Raw genomic sequence first — 22,300 nt, forward strand, 5'->3', positions numbered from 1 at the left:
GTGAACCTCAGTGTAGGCTTCCTTCCTTCCTTCCTCCCTCCCTCCCTCCCTCCCTCCCTCCCTCCCTCCCTCCCTTCCTTCCTTCTTTCCTTCCATTTATGGCTGCCTTGGGTCTTCTTTGCTGCGCGTGAGCTTTCTCTGGTTGCAGCAAGTAGAGGCTGCTCTTTGTTGCAGTGCGTGGGCTTCTCATTGCAGTGGCTTCTCTTGTTGTGGAGCATGGGCTCTAGGCGTGCGGGCTTCAATAGTTGTGGCACGCGGGCTCAGTAGTTGTGGCTCATGGGCTCTAGAGCCCAGGCTCAGTAGTTGTGGTGCACGGGCTTGCTCTGTGGCACATGGGATCTTCCCGGACCAGGGCTCGAACCTGTGTCCCCTGCATTGGCAGGCAGATTCTCAACCACTGCGCCACCAGGGAAGCCCCAAGGCTTTCTTCCTTTAGGGCATTCACATTTCATCTAATAAATTGTTACAAAAATTGGATTTTGCAGTCTGTGGGAATACGTGGTTATAAGCTGGCCACTGGGGAACTTGAACAAAGGCTGGTTACAAGAAGATGCCTAATAGAGTGATTGTTTTAGGCAATGTACAGTTCATCCTCATTCTTCACATAGATAACAATGTTTTTTAACCTGAAACGTCAATACTAGAAGTGATTAATAAAATGTGCATCTGTAAACCTTCGTTGTGGATCCTACTAAGAAAAATGATTTAAAATAAAAGATGGTGTGGATTTATTTGAGAGTGAATTGGGATTATTTATGCAGAGAATTTCATATATACAGCTGGACAGTCTCCCCTGTGTATTTGCATCTGCATTAAGAACTGGTTTAAAAGTTACAGCAAAGAGGAAAATCACCATAAATGAAATTTCAAATGGTTAATTATGAACAATAAAAATTCACTCATTTTTGTTCAGAAATGTTCTAGATTGGCTGACACAGAATCTAGGCTTAACACGTGGCCTTTGATATTGTTTTATCATACTGAACCATTGTGTAATTTCAGAATTAGATTCTGATTTAGCACTTTTAAGGAGCGAGCACAAAGCTCACCATGTGACTGTCTTAGTGGTTTCTGACCTCACTGTAGAGACAGCACCTCAACTACGAGGCATAAAACGTGCTATAATGCAAAGAATGGTAGAGAATGTGCCAGAGGTTCTATAATGGGGTCATTCATTCAGTCAGTCAGCAAACGTGCTATAATGCAAAGAATGGTAGAGAATGTGCCAGAGGTTCTATAATGGGGTCATTCATTCAGTCAATCAGCAAACGTGCTATAATGCAAAGAATGGTAGAGAATGTGCCAGAGGTTCTATAATGGGGTCATTCATTCAGTCAGTCAGCAAACGTGCTATAATGCAAAGAATGGTAGAGAATGTGCCAGAGGTTCTATAATGGGGTCATTCATTCAGTCAATCAGCAAACGTGCTATAATGCAAAGAATGGTAGAGAATGTGCCAGAGGTTCTATAATGGGGTCATTCATTCAGTCAGTCAGCAAACGTGCTATAATGCAAAGAATGGTAGAGAATGTGCCAGAGGTTCTATAATGGGGTCATTCATTCAGTCAATCAGCAAACGTGCTATAATGCAAAGAATGGTAGAGAATGTGCCAGAGGTTCTATAATGGGGTCATTCATTCAGTCAGTCAGCAAACATTTGTGGTGCCTCTTCCTAGTGCTTCCACATCTTTCTCTCAGCCTACCCCATTGCTTTACAATCATCTCTTTCTGTCTACCCCATTAGACTGGCTCTTAAGTTTCTCAAGACTTTATTCATATTTGTATTTCCAGTAACTAGGACAGTGCCCAATGCAAAAGTGTCAAAAAATGTTTTTTTGGGCTTCCCTCGTGGCGCACTGGTTGAGAGTCTGCCTGCCAATGCAGGGGACACGGGTTCGTGCCCTGGTCCAGGAAGATCCCACATGCCGCGGAGCGGCTGGGCCCGTGAGCCATGGCCGCTGAGCCTGCGCGTCCGGAGCCTGTGCTCCGCAACGGGAGAGGCCACAACAGTGAGAGGCCCATGTACCGCAAAAAAAAAAAAAAAAAAAAAAATGTTTAATAAGTGAATGGGGATGGCGGAGTCAAGATGGCATACTAGGAGGACGTGGAATTCACATCTCCTCACAACTAGGGCACCTACCAGGCACCAGTGGGGGACCACGGACACCTAAGGGGACGGGAGGAACCCCCAGCAACGGGCTTGCGGGATCTTGGTTCTCAGGTCGGAGGTTGGGCCCGAGCTCCTGTGGTGGGAGCTCCGAGTCCAAACCAGTGGATTAACAGAGAACCTCAGACCCCAAGGAATATCAGTCGGAGGGAGGCCTCCCAGAGGTCCTCATCTCAGCACCAAGACGCAGCACTATCCCACTGCCTGCAAACTCCAGTGCTGGACCTCTCAGGCCAAACAACCAGTAAGACAGGAATACAGCACCACCCATCAAAAAAAAAAAAAAAAAAAATGAAATGACAAAAAAATGTTACAGACGAAGGAGAAAGGTAAAAACCTACAAGACCAAATGTAGACGAAATAGGCAACCTACCTGAAAAAGAATTTAGAGTAATGATAGTAAAGATGATCCAAAATCTCAGAAACAGAATGGAGAAAATACAAGGAACATTTAACAAGGATCAAGGAGAACTAAAGAGCAAACAAACAGTGATGAACAACACAATTACTGAAATTAAAAATACTCTAGAAGGAATCAATAGCACAATAACTGAGGCAGAAGAACAGATAAGTGACCTGGAAGATAAAATAGTGGAAATAACTGCCAGGGAGCAGATTAAAGAAAAAAGAATGAAAAGAACTGAGGACAATCTCAGAGACCTCTGGGACAACACTAAACACACCAGCATTGGAATTACAGGGGTCCCAGAAGAAGAAGAGAACAAGAAAGGTACTGAGAAAATATCTGAAGAGATTATAGTCAAAAACTTCCCTAACATGGGAAAGGAAATAGTCAGTCAAGTCCAGGAAGCACAGAGAGTACCATACAGGGTAAACCCAAAGAGAAACACGCCGAGACACATATTAATCAAACTAAATAAAAGAAAAAATATTAAAAGCAGCAAAGAAAAAGCAACAAATAACATAGAAGGGAATCCCCATAAGGTTAACAGCTGATTTTTCAGCAGAAACCCTGCAAGCCAGAGGGAGTGGCAGGACATATTTAAAGTGAGGGAAGGGAAGAACCTACAACCAAGATTACTCTACCCAGCAAGGTTCTCACTCAGATTCGATGGAGAAATTAAAACCTTTACAGATAAGCAAAAGTTAAGAGAATTCAGCACCACCAAACCAGCTTTACAACAAATGCTAAAGGAACTTCTCTAGGCAGGAAACACAGGAGAAGGAAAAGACCTACAATAACAAACCCAAAACAATTAAGAAAATGGTAATAAGAACATACATATCGATAATTACCTTAAATGTAAATGGATTAGATGCTCCAGCCAAAAGACATAGACTGGCTAAATGGATACAGAAACAAGACCCGTATATATTGCTATCTACAGGAGACCCACTTCAGACCTAGGGACACATACAGACTGAAAGTGAGGGGATGGAAAAAGATATTCCATGCAAATGGAAATCAAAAGAAAGCTGGAGTAGCAATTCTCATATCAGACAAAATAGACTTTAAAATAAAGACTATTATAAGAGACAAAGAAGGACACTACGTAATGATCAAGGGATCAATCCAAGAAGAAGATATAACAATTGTAAATATTTATGTTCCCAACATAGGAGCACCTCAATACATAAGGCAAATGCTAACAGCCATAAAAGGGGAAGCTGACAGTAAAACAATCACAGTAGGGGACTTCTAACACCCCACTTTCACCAGTGGACAGCTCATCCAAAGTGAAAACAAATAAGGAAACACAACCTTTAAATGATACATTAAGAAAGATGGACTTAATTGGTATTTATAGGACATTCCGTCCAAAAACAACAGAATACACTTTCTTCTCAAGTGCTCATGGAACATTCTCCATGAGAATGTTCATGGATAGATCATATCTTGGGTCACAAATCAAGCCTTGGTAAATTTAAGAAAATTGAAATCGTATCAAGTACCTTTTCTGACCACAACGCTATGAGACTAGATATCAATTACAGGAAAAAAATCTGTAAAAAAATACAAACATGTAAAGGCTAAACAGTACTCTGCTGAATAACCAAGAGATCACTGAAGAAAGCAAAGAGGAAATCAAAAAATACCTAGAAACACATGACAATGAAAACACGACAACCAAAACCTATGGGATGCAGCAAAAGCAATTCTAAAAGGGAAGTTTATAGTAATACAATCCTACCTCAAGAAACAAACATTTCAAATAAACAACCTAACCTTACACCTAAAGCAACTAGAGAAAGAAGAACAAAAAAACTCCAAAGTTAGCAGAAGGAAAGAAATCATAAAGATCAGACTAGAAATAAGTGGAAAAGAAATGAAGGCAACAGTAGCAAAGATCAATAAAACTAAAAGCTGGTTCTTTGAGAAGATAAACAAAATTAATAAACCCTTAGCCAGACTCATCAAGACAAAAAGGGCAAAGACTCAAATCAACAGAATTAGAAATGAAAACGGAAGAGTAACAGCTGACACTGCAGAAATGCAAAGGGTAATGAGAGATTACTACAAGCAACTATATGCCAATAAAATGGACAACCTGGAAGAAATGGATAAATCTTAGAAAAGCACAACCTTCTGAGACTGAACCAGGAAGAAACAGAAAATATAAACAGACCATTCACAAGCACTGAAATTGAAACTGTGATTAAAAATCTTCCAACAAACAAAAGCCCAGGACCAGATAACTTCACAGGCAAGTTCTGTCAAACATTTAGAGAAAAACTAACACCTATCCTTCTCAAACTCTTCCAAAATATAGCAGAGGGAGGAACACTCCCAAACTTATTCTACGAGACCACCATCACCCTGGTACCAAAACCAGACAAAGATGTCACAAAAAAAGAGAACTACAGACCAATATCTCTGATGAACATAGGTGCAAAAATCCTCAACAAAATACTAGCAGACAGAATCCAACAACGCATTAAAAGGATCATACACCATGATCAAGCGGGATTTCTCCCAGGGATGCAAGGATTCTTCAATATACGCAAATCAGTCAATGTGATACACCATATTAACAAATTGAAGGAGAAAAACCATATGATCATCTCAATAGATGCAGAAAAAGCTTTTGACAAAATTCAACATCCATTTATGATAAAAAAAAACTCTCCAGAAAGTAGGCATAGAGGGAACCTACGTCAACAGAATAAAGGCCACATATGACAAAGCCACAGGCAGCATCGTTCTCAATGGTGAAAAACTGAAACCATTTCCTCTAAGATCAGGAACAGGACAAGGTGGCCCACTTTCACTACTGTTATTCAACATAGTTTTGGAAGTTTTAGCCACAGCAGTCAGAGAAGAAAAAGAAATAAAAGGAATCCAAATCGGAAAAGAAGAAGTAAAACTGTCACTGTTTGCAGATGACATGATACTATACATAGAGAATCCTAAACATGCTACCAGAAACCTACTAGAGCTAATCAATAAATTTGGTAGAGTAGCAGGATACAAAATTAATGCACAGAAATCTCTTGCATTCGTATATACTAATGATGAAAAATCTGAAAGAGAAATTAAGGAAACACTCCCATTTACCATTGCAACAAAAAGAATAAAATACCTAGGAATAAACCTATCTAAGGAGACAAAAGATTGTATGCAGAAAACTATAAGACACTGATGAAAGAAATTAAAGACGATACAGACAGATGGAGAGATATACTATGTTCTTGGATTGGAAGAATCAACATTGTGAAAATGACTATACTACCCAAAGCAATCTGCAGATTCAGTGCAATCCCTATCAAACTACCAAGAGCTTTTTCACAGAGCTAGAACAAAAAATTGCATAATTTGTATGGAAACACAAAAGACCGCGAATAGCCAAAGCAATCTTGAGAAAGAAAAATGGAGCTGGAGGAATCAGGCTCCCTGACTTCAGACTATACTGCACAGCTACAGTAATCAAGAAAGTATGGTACTGGCACAGAAACAGAAATGTAGATCAATGGAACAGGACAGAAAGCCCAGAGATAAACCCATACGCCTATGGTCACCTTATCTTTGATAAAGGAGGCAAGAATATACAATGTAGAAAAGACAGCCTCTTCAATAAGTGGTGTTGGGAAAACTGGACAGCTACATGTAAAAGAATGAAATTAGAACACTCCCTAACACCATACACAAAAATAAACTCAAAATGGATTAAAGACCTAAATATAAGGCCAAACAGTATAAAACTCTTAGAGGAAAACATAAGCAGAACACTCTGTGACATATATCACAGCAAGATCCTTTTTGGCCCACCTCCTAGAGAAATGGAAATAAAAACAAAAATAAACAAATGGGACCTAATGAAACTTAAAAGCTTTTGCCCAGCAAAGGAAACCATAAGCAAGACGAAAAGACAACCCTCAGAATGGGAGAAAATATTTGCAAATGAAGCAACCAACAAAGGATTAATTTCCAAAATATACAAGTAGCTCATGCAGCTCAATATTAAAAAAACAAACAACCCAAAGCAAAAATGGGCAGAAGACCTAAATACACATTTCTCCAAAGAAGATATACAGATTGCCAACAAACACATCAAAAGATGCTCAACATCACTAATCATTAGAGAAACGCAAATCAAAACTGCAATGAGCTATCACCTCACACCGGTCAGAATGGCTATCATCTAAAAATCTACAAAGAATAAATGCTGGAGAGGTTGTGAAGAAAAAGGAACCCTCTTGCACTGTTGGTGGGAATGTAAGTTGGTACAGCCACTATGGAGAACAGTATGGAGGTTCCTTAAAAAATAAAAATAGAACTACCATATGACCAAGCAATCCCACTACTGGGCATATACCCTGAGAAAACCATAATTCAAAAAGAATCATGTACCATAGTGTTCATTGCAGCACTGTTTACAGTAACCAGGACATGGAAGCAACCTTAGTGTCCATTGACAGATGAATGGATAAAGAAGATGTGGCACATATATACAATGGAATATTACTCAGCTATAAAAAGAAACAAAATTGAGTTATTTGTAGTGAGGTGGCTGGACCTAAAGTCTGTCATACAGAGTGCAGTAAGTCAGAAGGAGAAAAACAAATACCATATGCTAACACATATTATATGGAATCTTAAGAAAAAAAAAGGTTCTGATGAACCTAGGGACAGGACAGGAATAAAGACACAGACGTAGAGAATGGACTTGAGGACACAGGGAGGGGGAAGGTAAACCGGGACGAAGTGAGAGAGTAGCATTGACACATATACAGTACCAAATGTAAAATAGATAGCTAGTGAGAAACAGCTGCATGGCACAGGGAGATCAGCTCCGTGCTTTGCGACCACCTAGAGGGGTGGGATAAGGAGGGTGGGAGGGAGATGCAAGAGGGAGGGGATATGGGGATATACGTATGCATATAGCTGATTCACTTTTTTATACAGCAGAAACTAGCACAACACTGTAAAGCATTTATACTCTGATAAAGATGTTTAAAAAAAAAAGAAAAAAAGAAGTGAATGGTCGGGACTTCCCTGGTGGCACAGTGGTTAAGAATCTGCCTGCCAGTGCAGGGGACATGGGTTCGATCCCTGGTCTGGGAAGATCCGACATGCTGTGGAGCAAGTAAGCCCGTGCGCCACAACTATTGAGCCTGCACTCTAGAGCCTGTGTGCTGCAACTACTAAAGCCTGTGTGCCTAGAGCCCATGCTCCACAATAAGAGAAGCCACTGCAGTGAAAAGCCCGTGCACCGCAACGAAGACTAGCCCCCACTCGCAGCAACGAAGACCCAACACAGCCATAAATACATACATACCTACCTACATACATACATACATAAATGTATGTAAAAAAATAAGTGAATGGTCAAGAATGGATGCTGGCAAGATAATTTTCCTGAAGAACTGACTTTTATTTAGCTAAATTAAGTTTTTTCTACATAGAAATTAAGCACGAGCTTCTTTTCCTTTATGCTCAGTGGTTATGGCGGTTTGCTCTTTCTAGAACCATCCGTGAGTAAACTGTTAGATTTCACTCATGAGAGAGGTGTCAGAGAAGGATACATTCGTTAGTCTCCTGCTGCTAAAGAATCATTGTTTAGCGTTGGCAGAACATATGTTTTGATCATCCAGCTTTTCACCGTCTGGGGGCAGCTTTTTTTAACAGAATCCACATTATAAGACACATTTGACATTAGTTGGGTTTGTTGCTTACAGCTAGGGAAGGCATTGACTTCCTGTATAACTGTTCTTCCAAATGGCATTGTGAGAAGTATTTACAGTGGTATAAATCTTCAGTTGCCTTAAGGAATTGGTATGTGGATACAAATCTGTTCGTTCTTCGATATGTGGGCTTATAGAAAAATTATACGGTAGAATTGAGCTCTGTAACAGTTAGTACTGGGAAACACATTCATTTTAAGAGGCTGCCTACCACAGAATCAGTACAGCAGAATTAGCTTGTCTTTTAATGCAAGAATGTAAGAAACACTCCAGGAGGTCATCCAAGTGGATTGTTTTAACTCAGTGGTGTGCTGGAATCCGTTTTGAAGGGGCTGGTTAGCCACAGGACAGACCTTCCAAAGATGACCATGTTTTCATGAACACCCAAAGCAGTAACTTAGTATGATTGCCAGCCACAAATAATTAAACCTCTTCTATAGGAATACTTTTGTTACAGAAGTCGGAGAACTAATATAAAAATATTTTTTGGAAGATTAACAGTTGGGAAAAGGGGGTCAAAATAACCCATGATCTCAATAATGTGATTTAACCCCTATTGGAATTCTGGTGCATTTCCTTTGGAATATTTTTCTTATTCATGACCTTTTGTGGTTTTGCTTAAATATTATAGGGCATGTATAATTAGATGCTCTCCTTTATTTTCCCCTCTTAATAGCAGAAGCAGTTTTCCGTGTGGCTCCTAGTCATCATTTCCAAACTCTCCAAAAACCCATTATTATATTCAGCATATCCAACCTTTTAAGGAAGTTAGTCACTTCCAGAAATGTATTAGTTACTATATAAAGAAATACTTTCAACAAAGCAATCTGTATTTGTTCAAAATTTATATATTTCAATCTTATTGAATATTTCTGTTTCACATTATTTTCTATAAACTTTGATGATAATAGCAGTTATTAAGCATTGGTGTAGGATATCTGATTTAATCCTTACAGCATCCTTTTCTGCAAAGGAGATACTGTTATTATCTTCATTCAAAAGGTAAATTAAAAACTGAGATCGCATAGCCAGGAAGTGGCATAGCTTGGTTTTGAATCCAGCTTTCCTACCGTGACCTCTGATGCCTCTGAGTATGGCCCCTTAAACTTGCTTTCTAGATTTGAAGTCAAGTGTTTGAGTCCATACTCACAGGTAAATCTTTTTGTCTCTGTAGTTAATTTTGTTTCTGGGCCTCATCCATTTGCTTTTCTCTAGTCATTGCGGTCCCCGAATGGGAAATAGCATTCCCAATGCAAGGACCTCATTTAACGAGAGTGGAATGCTTTTTTGTCTTAAGTGTTAGAATCTTTCATAATGATGATCGTGTAAGTTATAGCTGGACATATGGCCATTATGTTTAGAAGGATGTCTGAACTGACTTTTTCTGAATTTTAGGTATGCCTATGTATCTGACACCTTGAATTACTAATATCAGAATTAAAGTAGTCTTACAATACAATACAGAATTAGAAAGCAAGTCTCATTTACTCACGTCTCTTTATTTTGCAGGTCACGGAACAAAAAACCAAAGGTAAGTTTTTTTTTTCCTTTTTAGATTTATGCTCTTTTGTGTTTAGATTTTACACTTTGCTGACTCAGCCTCCAATCCACTTGATTCGTGACAGTGGGAGTAATTAAGTTTGGCTGTTTGCAGTCACTGAAGAGCAGTAATGACAAATTAAAAGTACTTAGTGTTTCTAGTTGGCCTTACATTTTTTGGGAGGGAAGAGAGATTAGACAGTGTAATACCTTGTTTTGAAAGTAAAGAGGTCATGATTTTGAATTGAACCTTTTCAAAATTTTTCTTAGAACAATAGCAAAAGCAACACACTGGTCCCTACTTTACAGATGGGTTGTTAACCACCTTGCAGAGGGTTGTTCACCACCTTGATCCATGATAGGCATTGAGTCTGAAAATGAGTGTTACATTTAGGATGCTCATGCTGTCTTCTGAACTAGAGCCTGGAATATGCTTTTAAAAAAGATAATGCACTTTAACTCTTACAAAATTGTGATGTGTTGTAAACAGAAGCAGATGTCCCTGAGGTCCTTCTCGACCTCTAATGGTCTGCGTGTATTCAGTTCTTTCTCTTTTGTTCATTTTGATTATGCAGTCTTGCGTAATCAGTGGTCATACTTTTGGTCAGTTCTCCTTAAGAATGGGAGACTTAATTCCTTGAGACCAGTGTTGTAACTCCTAACCTCACCCACTTAAATATGTTGTTCTCTGCTAGCATATGCACTAGAATCATTTGCATAGACTTGTCAAAACACGCAAGCCCAGTCTCCTCCCAAACCTTCATGGTCCCAGGCCACAGCCCTAGCAGATCGATGTAGGGAGGCTCTGCAGGGTGACCACAGTATATGTCCCAAGTTGAGGACCACTGCCCTGGATGAAGGGAATCAGATGTGATTATAACATGGGGGGAGAAAAGGGTCATGGAGAGGCCAAGGCTTGATGGGAGGTTCTCTAATGACTGATTTCTAAATTGTTTTGTTTTGTTTTATTGGACCACCAGGCCAAAGTATGTCACACAGTGGTGGAAAACTAATAAAGATGGTACTAGTTTCTTAGGAAACTTAGTTCTGGAAAACTAAAAAATTCTCAGATGAGTAGACATTACTGTCATATATTTCTAATCAAAAAGCATTTCAAAGAGAATATAGTCTGGAACTTTGTAGTGATTTATAAAATAAACTGAGAGAAACTACTATTAGCTGTAATTATTTTAATTAGTTAGAGAGAACAGTGTTCTCCCCTTGTACTTCCAGCCAGTTTCTAACCCAGGGGTAGGCATTATTTTGGAAGTATCTCTATAAATTACTTGTTTGAAATATAAATTATACTTTACCATAGAAATAGAGTTATTGATAGTAGAACAGTGTCCATATTTTCTAAACCAGTATACTGTCTAGGAAAGGATTTTGGCATATAAGTATATTTATAGGACTTTTTGATGATTTATGAGGACAACAGATGAGGAAATTGGCATTTTCCTAAGAAATCCAGACTCTGTGGTTGCTGGAACACAGTGGTTGGGTTCCTGGGCCTGGCCACAGTTCTTAATACTTGTGACTCCAAGGACCAGTTGAGCTGTCGAAATAAGCTGCTCTGTACGTTAAGTGGTATTTCTATTGGAAAACTGAAAATCCGTTAGAGTTTTCTTTCTTTTTTTTTATTTGTACCAGGTCTCTTCTCAGAATCACATTCCTCTTTTCTCTGCCAAAGCCTTACAAATTAAACTTTTTTTTTTTTTACTTACTACCAAAGTTTCCCTCCATTTAGGGTTTTTCTCATACCTACCATAAAATGGAATACAGTTTCACAGTTTCCATACCCCCCTATCGCCACCACCCTCCCACTCAAAAATTAAAATAATCCTGAAGTGAGCTGAGAGCCTGTTTTGGGTCTCATAAGGGATTTAATTGTTAGAACTGGGAATAAAAATTATCCCTGAGGTATGTTAGACCATAAGTAGAAGGAGGCCCTGATTTTTCTACCTTTGTTATCCCGTTTTACAGCCACATCTTCATCTTTGTTCGCACGAGCCTGCCTAAATCCCATTTTTCTTCCCTCAGCTGATGTTTCTGGGTCCTATTCCCCTTCCCAAAGATGGTGCCTGCCTCAGGCAGCCTCCCCTTAACTCTGAATCCACCTCTCTTTCCCCAACAGACCCTATATAAAAAAAAAGACTGTGTTAGTGCCAAGTCTCTGGTTGTACAGAGGACTGAAGTAAGGTTTGTCCGTACTTCAGAGAAAAAGTAAATTCAGCATATTTTCTTTATTTTCCATCATTTAAAAAAAGTGAGAATTTTGGAGAAAACAGGACAGGGCTTTCAAGTGGAGGTTAGGTGAAGACATGGACCAGAGCTGGGCCTGCTATTCAAGTAGCAAATAACTAAAAGGCACTTAAGGTAGAAGCTGATCTCCTTCGTTGGATATTGGTCTTGGAATTGGAAAAGTTTGTGGGATTGATGTAATAGACCAGATTTAACAGGGGTGAAGGGTATGATTAGGATTGAAGAAATAGACTATGTAATGGAAGAGTTTGGACATAACCATTTAGCATTGTTAAAAAGATGTTAGATCTTAGGGTGACGGTTGGCTTAATGGAAGTTATCAGTATGAAATAACCGATTTGTAGAAACTAACATGACCTTAAGCTACATTACTGGAAATACAGTATCTAGGCAGGGATTCACAGTTCCTGTAATGGGCACCACTCTATGCAAAGGAACAGAGATCAACCTCTATGGACTATGAAGAGTTTGGGCCAGAATGGTCAAGGAATTTGAACCTGTGTCCCCTCTGGGAGGGTTAAATACTGGAAGGGGGTGGGGAGTGTTTAACTCCCAAGGAATGCTTCCCACATGGGGAAGCTATGGTAACTATCTTCAAAGATTTGAAGGGCTCTGGTGCCTGACACTTAGCAGTTCCTTGGTAAATGTCTGTTGGTGAGTCAAAGCAACAGGGAAAAGCTTCCAGCTCAATATAAATTAAAATTTTCAGATACTGCTGTCCAAAGCAGTAATTCATAACCTTTACCCAGTTTGGACACAGCAGAGAAACAGCACTTTCCCATCAGCATACCTGAGGAGGTGGACCACTGTTGTACAGTGGCCACAACTCCGGCTTTTGAGTCCATTCCAGAAGTCATAGTACAGTGGGTGCGTGGTGCTGCGTGCACTGAATAACCTTGGGTCTACTCTGATTGATTAATATTTGAGGTAGGCTTTCTCCCCCCGAGGTCCAACTAGTGCCCATTAGAATGACAGCGAAATCATTAGTGATTTAACGAGGAGAGAAGCTTCCAGGGAGACAATCTGGACAAAGGCCAGTGTGCATTGAGTATGGGGAGTGAGTGGAAGGTGAAGAAATGGAGACAGTGCTTAGAGGTTACCGCACAGTGTTGAGTGTGTGTCAGCCACTCTGTGTGTCATCAATCTTTTGAGATTTTTTGTATTGCATTGTAACTCATTATTATTCACCAAGAAAATTTTCAGTCTAAAATAATGTCTTCTCTAGAGCTTGTTTGTATTTTAACTACTACTTTTAAAACATTTCTAGAAGGGTTTTTTGTTTGTTTGTTTTTGTTTATTTGTTTTTGATGTTTGGTACCATCAAGGTATTTAAAGAATAAAAATTAATTAAAAAACTGAAACAAAAAGGTGTTTAAAGAAAATAGTTTGTATTGGTCCTACCCGTATCGGAATTTTCTTAAAGAATACTTTTATCTGAAAAAGAATCTTATTGAAGTTTTTCAGAAATAGAGGCAATTAGAAGTTCAGACTGTAAGATGAGAATGGTATTAAATAATGGCAGCAGGGAAGGGGAAAAGATTCAATCATTAGAGTAAGTAAATGGCTTTTGGGGGTAAATGAATGGAAATTAGAAAATAGGATACCCAACATTTTTCACGTCTTTATTTCCCTGATGCAGAGATCATGTTTAAGCCACAAACTTTCTCTCTGGAAAATAAGAAACTGTGCCCTTATTTTGAGCAGCTCATCTTTAGAAATATTTGCACCACAAGCTATTAAAATCACTAAGGTTCAGAAGAGAAGAGAGAGGGCCCAAAAAGTAATTCAGACTTAATCATAATTTCCCTCTCCTCTGTTACTGCCTGACTTTCTGGAGCATGAAGTGGCACACACACTGATTCTGATGTCTCTAGTTGGACTTTCGGAAGCAGGTCGGATTGGGCATCCTGCCCAACAGCTGCATTGCCCTCCAGTTAGTGCCTAGAGTTGTGACTGGCTTTTAAATGTTTAAAATTCTTGAATTTACAGAAAGATGTAATTTAAAAAAAAAAAACCGTAAGAATTCATTCAAGTCCTGAAACAGTTTGCTCTTAACATGTATCACAGGCAGGCTTTTTCTGACTGTGTCCTAGAGTTTTGAATGGCTAATCTCCCAGAATAGAGCACCATGTTGCAAGGAGAGTGGTCAAGCGGTGGTCCTGTTTTACAATGACTTCATCGTTTATGATCCATTCTACCTGTGACGTGATGGTGGGAAAATGCCTTGAGGAGCTTTTGCGGGGAATCTTGCACAATACACAGTACCCACCAGATTTCTGTGGTTATGCTATGAATGTTGTAAAGTTAGTCGAACTGATGTTCAGATCTCAGCTCTGTAGACTCTCTTTACCATGTCTTACTCTATTTTAGAGAAATGAGGGAAGGCATGTAACAAACCTGGTTACCTTAAAGTGGAGATTCTAGCCCTCTTATAGAAGGGTAGCCTTGCAGAAGCATAACTCCTTCTGTCCTAAAAACTGGTTGGGAAGAATCCCGCCAGCCTTTGTCAGCTTCTTGTTTATTCTCATAATAAGAGGAAAGGGGATTGGGAATGCCATGTGCTACGGAATCCTCCAGGCACAGATAGAAAATGAATCATTAAATAATTCATCTTTATTCATCCATTATCAGTTATTTATCCACTGGCTGTTATAAGTCATGCAAAGGGTACTATATTAATAATATTAGATAATGACCAATTTATTTTCTTAAGAAATATGTTTATTTACTTATTTATTCATTCATTCATTCATTTATCCTCTGACCTCCCTTCCTTACTAGGAGGCCCAGAACTGCCTCATGATTGACTAAGGTTAGACCCAAGCATTGCTTTGCAGTTAGTTCAGGCTCCTACTCCTTTTTTTCCTGTCACTCACAGTCCTCACCAATGTCCAGTGGGTATAGATTGGGCCCCCTGATTTCTGATGATGTACCTCTCTCCTCATAAAGGACCCAGTTCAACGAGCAACATGCTGGCCCAGCATCATTTCAGCAGTTAGAGCAATACTGCCACCAGGGCTGGCCCTAACATGACTCTGGGTGTCAAGGATTTGGGCCTCAGAATCATCTGACTTACCAGTCTCAACGATTGTTTCTGTATTGCTGCCAGCCTGCATCTGCCAGGTGGATATTCTTGGAAAGGGTGACAGTCTTTTGGTAAGATGAAGCAAGGGAGGTGCAGATCCAGAGGAACATTTTCTGTAGGGTTGAGGGGAAGCCACGGGGTCCTGCAGAGCTTCACGGTCGTCTCAATGTTCCAGTACTTCCTGTTTGCCATTGTAAAAGTGAGGGAAAACCTTAAGTATTTAAAGTAAATAGGAAAACTATCTACATTTTGAAATTTTTATTTTAAATGAACAGTTGAAAAAACACACACAAGGTCCACTTAATTTTTTTTTTGGACAGAAGCAAAAAGATAATATTTCTAATGTTTCCACAGAGTGCCAGGAGTCTTTGAGTTCAGGTGGCTGTAGAAACCAAAACCAAGTTGATTTTGTGATTCTCTAGGCCTGGGGTTCCCTGTAGGGGTCTACTCTGTGCCAGGCCCTGAGAAAGAAAGATGAAAGATTCCTGCCATTGAGGAACTTCTGGCATGGTGGGGAGAAGGGTCTGTAAATGGAGAGTGTCAATATAACCAGTTCATTCAGTGGTACAGAGATGGACAGCATGTTCCAGGAGCCCAAATGAAGGGTGCGTAGCCTACCTAGTCCAGGGATTTGGGGGAAATTTTCTCAGAGGCCAGTCTTTCAGGATGTGGATGAAGGGAAAGGGCCCTTGGGCTGAGAGCCTTGAACCTTTACCATGGGTTTTGTGTGGGATTTGTATGCATCCTTAGACCTTCTAGGCAGCCCATTGTTGATTTAGGGGAGTGAATGGTGCTTGCTTCCCTCTCCTCCTTAGTTAATGGAATGTAATTCCATGATACCTCAGTCTTTGAATCCTTGTCACCATCACTTGCTGCCCTTAGCGTACCTTCGGTAAACTGAAGATGCTGGGGAATCTGGAAAGACCATGTCCCTCAGAGTTGGGTGAAAGAAGAGTTGTCTTATTAGAATTGGTCTCATGGAAGCTTTCTTAAAAATAATCTTCAGGGCTTCCCTGGTGGCGCAGTGATTGAGTCCACCTGCCGATGCAGGGGACACGGGTTCGTGCCCCAGTCCGGGAGAATCCCACATGCCACGGAGCAGCTGGGCCCGTAAGCCATGGCCGCTGAGCCTGCGCGTCCAGAGCTCGTGCTGCGCAACGGGAGAGGCCACAACAGTGAGAGGCCCGCGTACTGCAAAAACAAATAATAATTAAAATAAATAATCTTCAGAAAAATGAATTTGATCTCAAAGGCTGTTTCCCAATCTCTCTCTTTCAGTGCCCGAAGTGACGAAACCAAGTTTAAGCCAACCAACGGCCGCCAGCCCAATTGGCAGCTCTCCATCGCCACCAGTCAATGGTGGCAACAATGCCAAAAGGGTGGCAGTGCCGAACGGACAACCGCCAAGCGCCGCCCGCTACATGCCTCGGGAGGTGCCGCCGCGATTCCGTTGCCAGCAGGACCACAAAGTGTTACTAAAACGTGGGCAGCCTCCTCCACCGTCCTGCATGCTCCTCGGGGGCGGGGCGGGGCCTCCTCCCTCCACAGCGCCCGGAGCAAACCCCAACGCACAAGTGACAGGAGCGCTGCTGCAGAGCGAGGGTGGGACCGCACCAGGTGAGGAGCCTAATGCAGGTGAACGGGAGGCACAGCGGCTGCAGGGAGTGAGCATGTCGCTTGCTTTGCCCATGTAAAGTCCACGTTAATTATATAGACGCTTGGGGTTACTCAAAAGATGGGGGAGGAGCCCAGTGTGAGATGTGTACCAGCATTTCTCTTCTGAAACTGGGTTTTGGTATCCAATGAGTGTGTGTGGTCTTGGCCTGAGCGTCTAATGTCGCTGCTGTTTTTCCTCTCTCTTTGGGGCCTTTTTTCCTCCTCAGACAAGAGCATTACAGTTCGAGCCTCCATAGTCCCAGCTTCCCCCACAGGTGTGTGCTCAGGGGGCGACGGAAGTGAGGCTAGTGCAGAGACTGGTTCTGAATCTTAGACTCCCGTGTTTACGTTCCTGGAATGCCGGGAGAATAGAGAGAATGGTCTCTTAGATGATAATGTAGAATCTTGGGAGGATCCCACATGATATCATTCTTATATTAGATTTTTAAAATCAGTATTTCTTTAGAGAGCCCTGGATTTTGAGCTTTGTTAAAAACTGTATGTAGATATAAGGGATCTTTAGCTGAAGGGTCCTACTGGAAGTTTTGAGTGTTTTTAATAGATGAATACTAAACAGCTAACAGTAAAGAACTTCCAGGTGCCATCCCCCCCTTTTTTTTAAAAGCTTGTTAACAGATTTCCACGTATTCTTAAAATATTTTTTGAGACTAAATTAAAATTCAGAGCTTGAAGACCATCAGGCAAGGACAATGGGCTGGTGGTTGTTAATGACAGGACGCTTTATTCTAGTTCTGATTTGAACATAGAATTGCGTAGATAATTCTGTTACCATCTTGTGTGCCAAGCGAAGATGGAAAGAAAGCTCGTGGTGACACAGGCTTCATACAGAGATAAGCCCTGTATATGAGGCTTCTTGTGGTGGCTGTCAGGCCAGGCCCAAATCAGGCAGGGAAAGGCCTCCTGGCCCTTCCTTCCTGTCCCCTTGTAACCAGCTGCAAAGGGAAGTGTGAGGGAGCGGTTGTGCCGGGCACTTCAGCAGCTGAGTCTAGCCAGGCGTGGACATCGACATGGGTCCAGTGTGAGTCAGTCTCCTGTTTACATTCTTAAAACCAAGGAGGCCCCTAATCTCAAGAGTTTGAGATTCTCTGCTTCCTTATTTTTATATGGCTCTATGTAATAGTTTTTTTTTCAATGTCATATTGATTTAAAGTTCTTTGGTGAAAGGAATAAGTTTAGAAATTATTGGGCTAAAAACAGGTCATTTTTCCCCCCATCAAATATAGTAAATTCCATCAAATATGTGCTGAGCCAGACTATTTTATCAAGTTCCTTGGGCATACAAACTGATTCATGCTTGTCTGCCCCTAGCATCTAGCTGGGTGGGCATTCCTCATTCAGTAGATGCTTACTGAGTAGCAGTTCCCTGGTCGCCATGTGGAATTCAAACGTTAGCAAGATAGGTCTCTGACTAAAAGGCACTAACGTGGGGAAAGGAAGATGTGAACACAGTACACTGAGCAAAATGGCTCCAGACAGGGAAAGGTTGTTTTCAGGTGGTAAGCTCAAAAGAGTTTCATAGAAGAAATGGCACTTGAACTCGGCCCAGGAAGACAGGTAAATTTCAGTTTGTGAATTCAGAAGGAAAAAACAGGCGGTGCCTATGTGGAATGGTGCCAGGGTGAGAAGGTGCAATTTGTGGAATGTGGGCATCGTCAGAGAGAGTAGTGGAAGATGAGACTAGAAGAGTCAGTTGGTCCCAGGTTATGGAGCATCTTGATCAAACTTCAGTCCAAAGAGTTTAGCTTTATTCTTGTACACTAAGAAACTATCCACTGCCTTCCATACAGCAGTGATATAATCAAAAGTGTGCTTTAGAAAACTCACTGCAGCCAGGAATGTTCAGCATGGATTGGAGATATAAAGCAAGTACAGAGTGTTATTGCCTTGTCTGAAGATACAGGAAGGCCCTTCTCTATCACTAGGAATGGCAAGAGGGTATCTTTGAGAGATGCTGAGGGGGTGAGATTTAGCAAATACACCAACCAGGCAAAACAGAAGAGATGACTAAGACGGGTGTGATACAGTTTACCAAGGCAGGCAGCTGGGTAGAGAGCTAGTTTGTGGGGAAGCATGGTGAACTCTCCTCTGGGGCACTTGGAGCTTGGGGTGTTAATAGAGCATGCATATGCAGCTGTGATTGATGAGACACTCTCTTTCTCAGAGTCAGCCCTTGGAGGTGCTGCTGCTTCACATTATGCAAATCCCACTTGGGGCCCGGGAGCCTCCTCCAACAACGGCGCCTCCCCCAACCCTATTCACATCTGGGACAAGGTGATTGTAGACGGGTCTGACATGGAAGAGTGGCCTTGCATTGCCAGCAAAGACACTGAGTCTTCTTCCGAAAACACCACCGATAACAACAGTGCCTCGAACCCTGGCTCTGAGAAGAGCACTCTGCCAGGAAGCACCACTAGTAACAAAGGAAAAGGGAGCCAGTGCCAGTCTGCAAGTTCTGGGAACGAATGTAATCTTGGGGTCTGGAAATCTGACCCTAAGGCTAAATCTGTTCAATCTTCCAACTCTACTACAGAAAGCAACAATGGACTAGGAAATTGGAGGAATGTGAGCGGTCAGGATAGAATTGGACCTGGCTCTGGCTTCAGCAACTTTAACCCAAATAGCAACCCATCTGCCTGGCCAGCGCTGGTCCAAGAAGGAAATTCTAGGAAAGGGGCATTGGAAACGGATACTAGTAATTCCAGTGCACAGGTTAGCACAGTAGGTCAGGCATCCAGGGAACAGCAGTCAAAGATGGAAAATGCGGGTGTTAATTTTGTTGTCTCTGGCAGAGAACAGGCTCAAATTCATAACACTGATGGACCAAAAAATGGAAACACTAACTCCTTGAACTTAAGTTCACCAAACCCCATGGAGAATAAGGGAATGCCCTTCGGAATGGGCTTGGGGAACGCCTCCAGGAGCACTGATGCCCCTTCACAAAGCACTGGAGATCGAAAGACTGGGAGTGTTGGATCTTGGAGTGCAGCTAGGGGGCCTTCTGGAACTGACACAGCCTCTGGACAGAGCAATTCTGGAAACAATGGGAACAATGGAAAGGATAGAGAGGACTCCTGGAAAGGAGCTCCTGTTCAGAAATCAACCGGGTCAAAAAATGACTCTTGGGACAACAATAACAGGTCTACGGGTGGGTCCTGGAACTTTGGCCCTCAGGACTCTAATGACAACAAATGGGGTGAAGGGAACAAAATGACATCTGGGGTCTCTCAGGGAGAATGGAAACAGCCGACTGGGTCTGATGAGTTGAAAATTGGAGAATGGAGTGGTCCAAACCAACCAAATTCTAGCACTGGAGCATGGGACAATCAAAAGGGCCACCCCCTCCCTGAAAACCAAGGCAATGCCCAGGCTCCCTGTTGGGGAAGATCTTCCAGCTCCACGGGAAGTGAAGTTGGAGGTCAAAGCACTGGAAGCAACCACAAAGCAGGAAGTAGTGACAGTCATAATTCTGGCCGTCGGTCATACAGGCCCACACATCCTGATTGTCAGGCTGTCTTGCAGACTCTTTTGAGCCGAACTGATTTGGACCCCAGGGTGCTCTCAAACACTGGCTGGGGCCAAACTCAAATTAAGCAGGACACAGTGTGGGATATTGAAGAGGTGCCAAGGCCCGAGGGGAAATCTGACAAAGGAACTGAGGGGTGGGAGAGCGCTGCCACACAGACCAAGAACTCAGGGGGCTGGGGAGATGCACCCAGCCAAAGCAATCAAATGAAGTCTGGATGGGGGGAGCTCTCAGCCTCTACAGAGTGGAAAGACCCCAAGAACACAGGAGGCTGGAATGACTATAAGAACAACAACTCTTCCAGTTGGGGAGGAGGACGACCAGATGAAAAGACATCTTCCTCTTGGAATGAGAATTCCAACAAGGAGCAGGGGTGGGGAGGTGGACGCCAGCCCAATCAAGGATGGACTTCTGGAAAGAATGGTTGGGGAGAGGAGGTCGATCAGGCGAAAACTAGCAATTGGGAAAGTTCTGCCAGTAAACCTGTGTCTGGGTGGGGTGAAGGAGGGCAGAATGAAATCGGAACTTGGGGGAACGGTGGGAATGCAAGCCTAGCTTCAAAAGGCGGGTGGGAAGATTGCAAAAGATCTACAGCCTGGACAGAGACAGGCAGACAACCCAGTTCCTGGAACAAACAGCACCAACAGCAGCAGCAGGCACAGCAGCCACCGCCACCACAACCAGAGACTTCTGGTTCATGGGGAGGCCCAGCCCCACCACCTCCAGGCAACGGACGACCTTCCAGTTCCAACTGGAGCAGCGGGCCGCAGCCAGTGAACCCGAAGGATGAGGAACCCAGTGGTTGGGAAGAGCCGTCCCCACAGTCGATTAGTCGGAAGATGGACATTGATGATGGCACTTCGGCGTGGGGAGACCCTAACAGTTACAACTACAAGAATGTGAATCTGTGGGATAAGAATTCCCAAGGGGGCCCAGCACCTCGAGAACCAAACCTGCCTACCCCGATGACTGCTAAATCAGCATCAGGTAGGCGATGGCTTTTTCTCACAGGTTTGGGTGAAGAAAAGAAATCCTAAACCAAGGCATTTTTATTAAGATGCATTTATTTAACTAAGCTTTGTTCTGGGAACCTTTCCTACGTTAACTCTAGGCTGTTGTTAACAGAGACTCTCTTTTTATAAAATGGTAGTGATAACAGATGCTGGTAGTACATTTTAATGTTCTTTCTTGGCAAAAGGGAAAAGTAGGCATTCCTGGGTTAGTCTCTCCAGTTTTTTTTTTCGTTTTGGTAATTGTATTGGTCTGCAGAATCCAAAAGATTTATATCTTGCTAAACAAACTGTGCTCTAGATTTAAAAATAAAGAATTAAAATAGGAGCAGAAATAGACCTGACTTCCATTCTGGTTCTGCCTGTGGACACATCCTCTGTGTTTCTCTTGCCCCGGCGACGACGGGAAGTAGTCTGTGTTGTTCTTGCAGAGGCCATCAGAAAATGCTGTAGCAAAGCTGGGATCTGGAAGGTTTCCATCGCTTTCCAGATGATTTTTAACAGTTAACCTCTGGAAGTGGAGTACTTCTTTGTGTGGAGATCGTTATCTCATGATAATCAGTTGTCCAGAATTAAACTTTCTTCCCTCCTTATTTGAGTAGGAAACATCATACCTGGTAAATTAAAAATAGTGCTGGTGAAAATTTTTAAAAAGGTGGGGCGGGGGTGGGATTTTGAACTCTTTAAAAAAAAAAAAAGTAGTGCTGGTAATCATTCTTAGTTTGGCATTGTCGACTTGAATGTCCTCATATAGTTCAACAAATTAAGAGGATGCACCATTCAAGTGTTTGTTTTTTTTAGTTAAAATTAGTCATAATATTTAATTTTCCACTTTCCAGAGTAAGCTTAGTATTCAGTGAATCCAGTTATGGACACTTAGAAAATGATTACTT

The 22,300-nt window shown here is 41.9% G+C and overlaps 1 protein-coding gene across 4 annotated transcripts in view; it reads left to right on the plus strand.

Annotated features, from left to right (window-relative positions):
• TNRC6B (trinucleotide repeat containing adaptor 6B) overlaps window positions 1–22,300 on the plus strand; it is a 250,895-nt gene that overhangs the window by 177,898 nt on the left and 50,697 nt on the right. For all 4 annotated transcript variants that reach the window (XM_082849698.1, XM_082849695.1, XM_082849697.1 and 1 more), the window contains 3 exons: window positions 9,821–9,842; window positions 16,476–16,814; window positions 19,036–21,384. In XM_082849698.1, coding sequence (XP_082705824.1) covers window positions 9,821–9,842; window positions 16,476–16,814; window positions 19,036–21,384 — 2,710 coding nt within the window. The remainder of the gene's footprint in view (window positions 1–9,820; window positions 9,843–16,475; window positions 16,815–19,035; window positions 21,385–22,300) is intronic.

This window comes from Leucopleurus acutus, assembly GCF_964270905.1.
Source record: "Leucopleurus acutus genome assembly, chromosome: 11".
Classification (NCBI taxonomy): domain Eukaryota; kingdom Metazoa; phylum Chordata; class Mammalia; order Artiodactyla; family Delphinidae; genus Leucopleurus; species Leucopleurus acutus.